The following is a 10,272-nucleotide window of genomic DNA, read 5'->3' on the forward strand; positions in this document are numbered from 1 at the left end:
CACAACATTTCAACTACATATGTAATGTCACGTCTAATGCAAACTCGAGCATACAACAAGCTCTTGACAGCAGACTCATAAGGAATGTTTTTTATTTTGTTATCGGAATGATCTAAGTTGAACTTGCCACCCTTCACAACGAGAGCAACATTTGGTGAATTTTTTTCCGAAAGCTGTCTAAAATTATGTTGATATAAGTCTCTTGAGATAGTCATAAGATACCTTGTGATCTATCTCTATGTAACTTGGTGGCAATGATATAGCATGCATCATTTATAATTGGTTCCAAGTAAAATAACATCCACGTGTCACTGATCTTTTGATATATGCATTGGTCTATGATATTCTATACAAAATCAAATGAATAGATGAAATCATGACATTTTCAAATACCATTGACGGGAAGCTTGTTTCAATCCATATATAGATTTCTTAAGCTTGCATACTAAATTCTCACATCGTTAGAGGAAAATCCTTTTGGTTGTTTTATGTGTACTTATTTTCTAGATCACCATTGAGAAAATTGTTTTCACATCCATTTGTTGCAACTTCAAGTCAAAATGTACAACTAATTCCATAATTATTCAGATGTAAACTTTCTTATATAGAGAAGAAAATGTATCCTTGCAGTTATTTGAGTAAATCTCGTAGCAACGAGTCTTGATGTTATATCTATCAATGTTGCCTAATGACAATTTTTTTGTTTTGAAAACACATGTACATCAAACGGTCTTTGCAAAATAAAGCAATCGAACAGATCTCATACTTAACTGGTTGTTATATAATTCATTTCTTCGTAAATAACATCATACAAAATTTTGATTCACCACACATTATGACGTATGAAAAGATTTCAAGATCATTTCTAGCTCCAACATCAAAGTTCGATTCTTGTAAATATACAATAATACAATATACTCACTAGAAATTTAGAGTTTCTTATTCTAGTAGATCTCCTTAGGTTGTCACCTCGAGGAACATGCTCAATTTATTGATCAACATTTTCTACTTGTTACTCGTTGATAGTTCGACCATCTAGATTTTCATAAACAAATTATGGATTTTCGATAGTTGGTTGTTCAACACCTGTTGGGGCTTGAAAGATATAAATGACAACCAACGGATCACTTGGATATGAGTGTATATCATTACTGTGATATTTCTCAATAGTTGCATCTTGTGAACTATCACTCCCACCAACGAAGTCATTTTAAGAAACTTCACATTTTTCGATTATGTTGTTCCGATGATGGATAATAGAATCTGTAACCCTTGGATTTTTCAACATATCCAATGAAATATATATTTATAGTTCTTGAGTCTAGTTTTTTTTTTGTTGATTATAAACTCTTACTTTAGACGGGCATCCCCAAACGCATATATATTGCAAACTCAGTTTTCAACATTTCTTTAATTAAAATGGTGTATTTGGGACGATATAGGTTTCGGTGGATACTTTTTTGGGTGGAAGGTGACGACCCTGTTGAAACTCAGTTTAATATATACATTGTCGTTTTAAGATCATCATTCCATAAGTACTTTCGTGATATAAATGACTAAAGAATCGGAACCAAGTGTCCAAAAAAAATCATATATACATAACCCTTAGTTTATGATAATAATATGATTTACCATTTTTATTCAGAGTGGTCTCTTGCAAGACAGTCGCACATATTTATGTATGTGAAACAAGTTGATTCAATCTGTATGTACGGTAAAAATAATATATTTAACATAGAAAATAACATTTTTTTCATGGTTCGGACAATTAAGTTTTATCACAAAATTAACATGTGCAACTGTCTTATATAAATTTTTGTATTTATATATCCACATGATATTATATCTTCTAATTATCTATATAGTGTCACGTTACACGTTATTTCTAACAAACATATATATATATATATGTATATCAAAAGGACATTGAAGCAAAACATGTTAAAATGCTCTCGTGCTTCAATTATTGACCCCACGAAACATTTGTTAATCTTAATCATATCACCTGGAAAAATGTTGTGGAAAACAAACCAAAAACATCAGTTTTGCAGTACTAAAAAATAAAAAGGTCGTTTCCAACAAATAAAAATAAAAATTTCTGCCACACACACATACCAACTCGGCCTGGATGAAAAGATAATATAAGTTATTAAATTGAATAAATGATAGGTACAGTTCGATTCGAGTGATGAGATAAATAATATATAAATAAGTAATATAATGTAATATAAAATAAATAAAAATAGATAGTTAATATATTATTTGATTGATGTAAAATTAATAATTAATAGACATATAAATAATATGAAGAGAAAAACGTGAGATTGAATAAGATAAGTTATACATAGAGTAATAATACCTCGTACCAATCAATAAGTCTTAAACCAATATTTGAATATCATTCGAAGTAAAATTTCTATAAGTTATTACTTGATAAATTAATAATTTGTGAAAAATAATGAATTTTCTCGGTCTCGACTCGGCCAATATGCTAAATAATAATTTCAACTAATTAATAGTTTTTTTGCAAGAATTTTATATAAATATACGATCTCCTCAATATCATAAAATGATCATTATCTAAAATTACAAACATAGCTAAGGTGTATTAGTAAAATATGATTATGTTGTTGATTTTTCTTTCAAAAAAATTGAAATTTAATTGAATTTTAATATCTATCTTTTCTCATTGAATTATATATATACTTGTAAATTGTATTCACATTATACAATAAAATTTATTCGATTGGTCGATACAATATATATTTTTTACCTATTAAAAAATTATCATCATCTACTTGTGTTTATACTTATGTTATATGTACAATGAATTTTTTTTATATTATTTCAAGAAATATAATATGATCATAAACGAAAACAATTTTTTTTTTATGTAATCAAATATATGTTCGATTAATAAAAAAAATACGATTTAAAACAATAATTTATTAAGTTATCGATTAATCAATACCTTTTTAAGTTAATAAAATAAAATATCACAATCCTAACATTGTTAATAATATATAGAAGTTTTATCGCATATAAAATCTTGTTCTTCTAATATAGAGGCAAAATATGGAGCTTTAGCATCCACTACCAACGAGTTAGTTTGGGTTTCCATTAACTCTTTGATGACATTTCAGCTCCTGTACCACTACTCCTTAAATTCATAATCTACTGAAACAATTGGGTAGCGCTTTGTATAGCTTCCGGTCGGTCCTATTTTCACGATATGACGAAGCACATCGAGATTGATTGTGAAAAATAAGCGTTGAACCGTTGACGCAATCAAACTTTTACATTTTCACACGCATCTTCGACGTTACCTTTGTGGACATTTTGAAATAGCATTTACCTTCAATTCTGATCGTTCCTTTTATGCCCAAGATGCCTTGTCGTGTGTTATCTTGAGGGGAATATTAACCCTTTTAACTCTTGATTGGTTGGTACTTTTTTAGCAGTCGGGATAGTTAGCTAACTAATAGGGACTGTTAAATTATAAGCAATTTTCTTTTGTCGTCTATATAGAACAATGAACCCAAGTACCCAACCTTTAATTTCTTCCTGTGTACATTTCTCAAGTCAATTAATGAAGGAAAATTTCCCAATCCTCTTCATTTATCTTCTACCGGAATCAACTAATCATGGAATTAAACCTAAATGGGCAGAATGAGAAAATTATAACTAAAAAGATTAAGGCAAATGCCATTTATATTATCTTTACTATATAATCTTTACTATCTTTACTATATAATAATAGCTAAACACATTAGAAAAACTGTTATGGTCTAATTAATGTATTGACTAAATTGTTCTTATTAAGAATTCATAATTACATGTAATTGTAAAGGCAAAAAAAACAAAACTTACATTGCAAAACACAGACCCAAATTTGTCTTTAACTCACGGCCCATTCCACAACTTACTCCACAACTCAACCCACGTTGATGTCTTCCTCCACTTTCTGTCTTCCCTTCCACCGATTTATCAAATCATCTGTTCACTTCCATATAGCAGTTTTCTCACCCAAAAATATATCAAGTTGACAACTTCCATTCCTTCACACATCATTTCATGATTTCATCCTTCACACATTGTTTTGATCTAGGTATGTGGTTTAATTTCCTTTTTTTTTTTTTACTTTCCTTATTTTTTGTTCTTTTTTTTCAATTCAAGGATGGTGATATAGTGGTGGTGATCTCTTTTTTTTGTCTAGCACTGCTACTCAAGTAAGTCGCTTTGAACCTGTTTGATTAAATGTGCAAAAGAAAACTTCATGCAACAAAATTTCTGTCACAACTTTCATGTTCTTTGTCATCATCGAGTGGTTGCGTCGAGGCCGTTTTTAATTTTTCTCTCACTTCATCTACTCAGGGAAGTTTCCGTAATATGCTGCGATTAAATGAATTTAAATAATGGATTTGAATGTTGTTTGTATAGGAAATCAGATGATGAGGTTATGTTGTAATTTTCCCAATGCCTTACCACATAAGGGTGGATAACGTTGTTTATTTCACAGCACGATTTCCTATATTGTGGCCGAAGTACCATGTCATTTTATTGCATATCTGACTTTCTAATCTTATTTTTCTTCCATTTTCCTAATCCTATTTAAATCGTGCTTTTAAATGGTTTTATTTTATATTGTCATTTGCTCTATAGCCAAATTATCAAACTTCAATCAGTAATTTTTTTTTAGATGAGAGTACTCAAATCCATAACTTATCTGAATTTATTGTGTTTTCTGTGAACTTTCATTTTTTTTGAAAAAAAATGAAGGCTTCATTAGTTAATATTATATTTCGTTTGGTTGTATAATATGCACCTGTCAATGAGGAATCGTAAATTTTTATTTTTGAGTATCCAGTTCTTATCTTTACACTGTGTTTGGATCACGGAATTTGGTGGGATTTGGAATTAGAAATACCGTTTCACTGTTTGCCAACTTGGGATTTCAAAACGGGATTGGTATTTGGTGGGATTTGATGGGATTTCAATTAGTTATGTGAAATCTTGACAAAATTGGTCGGATTTCTCGGGATTTCACGGGATTTGAGTTTATAAAGCAATAAAATTATTTTTAATAATAAATTCATATACTTTACTTATATATTTTAAGTTTTTTTTTTATAATTTTTTATAAAATATCATTTATCCAAAATTTATAATATCAAATTTCAAAATATATTTTAATTTTTTGCCAAACACAAAATGGAATTTCAATTCCATGGATTTTAAAATCCAAATCCAATTCCAAATCCAAATCCAATTCCAAATTTCATTTTTTAGAAATCCAAACACACTGTTACTATTTAATCTTTACTATTTTTTACTATTTAATAACATGTGAATCTCATATAAAAACTGATTTTGGTCATTAATGTGGGTGGACTAATATATCATTCGTTTCCTTTTCTTCTTCTTTTTTTTATCAAAGTAGGAAAAATGATAATTTCTTATGATAAACTTCCCCAACTCTCTCCATTTCCTCCCACACTTCTTAATCTCTCATCAATCAGTTCCCACGTCTACCTCTATGCAGGTTAAGGTTTATGCTTCCGCTGAAAAATGTAATGCTAATAATCCTTGAAGGTAAAACATTGATACATTTTATGAAATTTCGATCCTTATCTCAAACTACTACGTTGCATTTTTAGAAATTTTACAAGATTCTAACTTTTTTTTTCTTTCTCAGTGGTCGTGAATCAAATCATTACAGTACTTTCGACATGGGTATAGTGGTCGTGAATCAAATCATTACAGTACTTTCGACATGGGTATTTTCCGTTGCTATTTCTGGTACGTCACTTTAATTTTAAGTTGTTTGAATTTTTTAGACTTTGTTATTAGTTAGTTGAATTCCTTTAGTTGTCTGCTCACAGAATGCTGAAGAATATATATCATTCACAATAAACTGTTTGTACAAACATTACATTCCATCCATGTAAGATTGATTCACGGGTTCACAACATTTTTTGTCATATTTTTAATAGATTCGATCATGATCTGTTATTGATTTATGCAAAAAAAAATTCCAATTTATACAATATATATTTTAGTTTCTAGTTATTTTATATATTTCGAAACTATATAACTTTTTCAAATTATTTATTAAAAAAAATCAAACAACGTTCCTTATAGAGCAATTATTTGGTTTTGTATATGCAAACCTTTTGTGGCAAAAAATGGATGATGCTAAATTGATGAATCTAAGATTCCACTCATCGAGGACATCTTCTTATATTCGAGAAAATACGACTCTTATGCAAGCTACTCATTAGATTTTGTGTTTTAGTTAGTTAAACACAATTTACACACGTTCTTTCTCATCTCACTCTTATATGTATATTTTAAAACATACTTTTTTGGTGATTTTTGTTTTACATTTATTGATCTTAAATTGTTTGTTCAGACTTACAGGTATAGCTTTGCATGATTTGAGGTCATATTCCCTTAGGGCTTAACAACAATTGAATTTACGATGTGATTTGTTTTTACCTCCAATTGCATTGCTCACGCATCAAATTTGTATGCAACTTTGTTCAAATTTATTATATGTGAACTTCCTTCTACATTACGAACATGCAACCACATAATTTGAAACTTATTAGATGACAGTGACATGCATGCAAAAATTCATTTTAAATGTAAGACTCTGTTTGTTGATTTGAAATTTGATCTCATTTGATTTTATACATACATGAATCAATATGTTATACTATATTGTTGGTTTGTGTTTCAGATATCATTTGTCATAATTTTGTAACATAATATTGCATAAATATCCTCTTAATTAATTAGTTTTTGTCGCCAATAAATTTTAACTATTAATTAATTATCATTTAATTCATAAATTTACACACGCAGCGCGTGTGCTTCGATGGCTAGTAATAATTAAGTCGAGGCTGTGATATATTTGTAGAAGAACTCCCTAAAGTTGTGTTTGGATCCATAATAATGTTCAAACATATAGATTTTGATTATAGTTTAATGTTTAAAATGAAACAATATATCATCATATATCTTACATATTTACACATTAGTCGCACAAAACAAAATTTATTTCAAATAACATCACTATTTGATGAATTTAAAATCTATTATAATGATCATATTATCTAAACGATAAAAATATATTTAAACACATTTGAAATTAATTAATGAATTTAAAAGCTATCGAGCCAAAAACCACCTAACATTTTAAAAGGGATAATTGCATTTTGATCTCATGTGAAACATCAAAAGAGCTTAAAACTCTTTATGAAAAATCAATAAGCTAAATACTCCCTCTGTTATACAGAATGCAGCGCACTTAACCCTGAATTCGGGAAGTAATATTCACGCGCGTAAATGCGAGTATTTTTGAATTTTTGAAGAATTTTAAACCCTAAATACCGTTAATACCCTTTAATCTTATACTAAATAATTTATTATTTATCTCCCTCTTCTACAATAATTGGAACGCCATTTTTTGAGAGATTGTAGTAGAGTCTTCTTACAAACCCACATATTCAACCATTTTGAAGCACTTGGATTTAAATTTTAAGGTACCCAACTCCCCCTTCATTTCCTCCTGTTCTAATGATTCATTCCCCAGTCAAGCTTCTTCATCAACGAAATCATCTTCATCATGGCTCTCGGAATCCGAATTCACTTCATATAACTCAAACAGTCCATAATCAAACCCCACCCCCTTGCTGATGCCCTCAATCTCATTCTCGGAATCTGAATTCAAATCATGAAGATCAAAATCCCCGTTATCAAATTTAAAGTGTGAAGGTGCAGCAGAAAAGATAAGAGAAAAATTCATTGTGATGTGGGAAGAAATGGGTGAATGGGGGATCAGGGTTTTCTTCCAAATCTCCGCCAGAAACTTGCGTAGGCTTCCGTAGTGGTGAAAGAATTGGGGATTAGGGTTTTCTTCCAAATCTGCTGAGCAAGCTTAAAGAATGATGAATGCTATCTAAAGAAACGAGTGTATTTTGTTTATCAAAAGTACGAGGGTAAAATAGGCTTTATTTAATTTCAAAATAATTAAAATTTTTAAAAAAATCAAACGGGGCACGTGAGCTGAATTTTGGATAACAGAGGATGATTTTCGCTATTAAAATTATATGGGGTTTTCTTTATTTTTATGAATTTCACAAGAGATCAAAATGCGATTATCCCCATTTTAAAAGGCCCATCTTGAAAAACAAGCAGCACCAAATAACACCCATTTAATTAGCATATAAAATGTTATTTTTATCTGCATTCAGCGTACCGAACGAAACTAGACATCGTTTAATGCGATGCAGTGATCTTATAATATAGAAAATTTGACCTCTGTATTGGTTGCAACTTGCACGCATTTGGAGTTCTTGGAGGAGAGATGGAGCCAAGAAATATCTCGAGACAAGGAGATATAAAAATATCGAACAATATAATAGTTCAGTTAAATTAAATTAAAAAAATTTAAATATAAGGAATATAATATATTATATGAGTAATAACAGCGTTACGCGGGTTTAATTACACTGAATTTAGTAAATAACGTGTGTAGTTTCCGAAACTCATTTTTTATGCGTCTTCACAGTTCACATGGGGGTGTCTGTATATATATATATACAGAATGGCCCTTCGATTTTATTTTTGAAAATTTTGAGGATAAATTAAAGTAGCATTTCAATTTCAATTTTCTTGTAGATCTGAAAAGGTTGAATCCGATGGCTTCAACAGCTGCTCCCACGGCGGCGTCGGCGTACTGGTGTTACACCTGCACACGAATAGTCAGAGTGATGGCCGGAGGCGGGAACGATGTCGTTTGTCCACACTGCGACGGTGGATTCGTACAGGCGGTGGATCCGACGGATTTTTCGCCGGACCCTTTACGGAGACTCGATTCTCCCCGGGCCGGTCCGGGACGACGTCGCCGTAACGGGTTGTCGTTGAACCCGCTGATTGTACTCCGCAGCTCGCCGGAGTTGGAACCCCCACCAGACGAGGGGGGCGGCAGGCGGAGTTACGAGCTCTACTACGACGACGGCGCTGGTTCGGGTCTGCGGCCGTTGCCGTGGACGATGTCGGAGTCTTTGCTTGGATCTGGGTTTGAATTGATGCTCGACCGCCTCTCGCAGATCGGGTTCAGCCTATGGAACCGACCCGAAAATCCACCGGCGAGCAAGAAGGCGGTCGAATCCCTGCCGACGGTGGAAATTCTCTCGACCCACGTCAGTTCAGATCCGCACTGCGCCGTTTGCACAGAAGCTTTCTCGATCGGATCCAAAGCCCGTGAGATGCCTTGCAAACATATTTATCATCCGGAGTGCATTCTCCCGTGGCTGAGTCTCCGCAATTCCTGCCCAGTCTGCCGGTACCAGCTGCCTACCGATGGCCATGATGCGATTCCGGGTCGCGCGTTGGGGCTGACTATATGGAGGCTACCTGGTGGTGGTTTTGCAGTGGGGAGGTTTGTCGGTGGAGGAGAGGTCCCTATGCCGGCGGTTTATTCAGAAATGGACGGTAATTTGAGTGTCAACGGCGGTGCGCGGCGGGGGAATGAGCTAGGGCCGTGGATAAGGCGGCGGACGGAGGGTGGTAGAATTCGGAGGTTCTTCGATAATTTCGGATCCTTTTTTAGGAGGGCAAGGTCCGATTCTTCGTCGGATTCGGGTTCGGGTTTTTCTGTTTTTAGAAGGTTGTCCTCGAGGCGGCGAAGAGAATTGGTTTCCTTGGAATCGGATAGACAATAGTGGGGTGGAAGGGCAAGATAGTAATTTTACTTGCCTTGTGGATACCTTTTTTTTTTTTTTTTAATGATTTTACTTGCTGGTGGAGGTTTATTATTATTATTATTATTATTATTATTTTCTAGTTGATTTTTATTTCATACGACTTTATAATGTACATTTAGTCGTGTTGTTTGCTTACGCTGAAAAGAAAGAATGTATACCTTAGTCAACATTATGTTACCCGTGATTATTATGTTTCAACTAGAAAACACGTTTTTAAATTATTTATTTATTATGTATATGTGTAGCACGAAATATTCGAGGAACTGAAAAGATGGTGAGCCAAGCTTTAAGTTCATCTGTTTAATTCATATACTAGTGAGTTGCGGCATACGTTATGTGTGTTTCATAAAAAAAATAATTAGTGAAGTGATGTTTTTTTTAAAATTTTAAAATGAAACCTATCAACTACTCAAATTGAAATGGTAGAAGATAAAATGTGATATATATAATTAGATAGTTAATTAGTTATAGGATGTTTTAGGAGTTATATAAAAGTTTC

The 10,272-nt window shown here is 32.3% G+C and overlaps 1 protein-coding gene across 1 annotated transcript; it reads left to right on the forward strand.

The window, feature by feature from the left end:
- The first annotated feature begins 8,596 nt into the window (after positions 1 to 8,596).
- On the forward strand, positions 8,597 to 10,009 carry LOC140883192 (E3 ubiquitin-protein ligase RDUF2-like). Its single transcript, XM_073289559.1, has one exon. The coding sequence runs from the start codon at positions 8,706 to 8,708 to the stop codon at positions 9,729 to 9,731; it is 1,026 nt and encodes a 341-aa protein (XP_073145660.1). The 5' UTR covers positions 8,597 to 8,705; the 3' UTR covers positions 9,732 to 10,009.
- Positions 10,010 to 10,272: the final 263 nt, after the last annotated feature.

This window comes from Henckelia pumila, chromosome 2 (assembly GCF_033568475.1).
Source record: "Henckelia pumila isolate YLH828 chromosome 2, ASM3356847v2, whole genome shotgun sequence".
Lineage (NCBI taxonomy): Eukaryota > Viridiplantae > Streptophyta > Magnoliopsida > Lamiales > Gesneriaceae > Henckelia > Henckelia pumila.

Excerpts from the sequence above, each read along its gene's own strand:
- LOC140883192 (XM_073289559.1), top strand. The coding sequence starts at position 8,706 with ATGGCTTCAACAGCTGCTCCCACGGCGGCGTCGGCGTACTGGTGTTAC.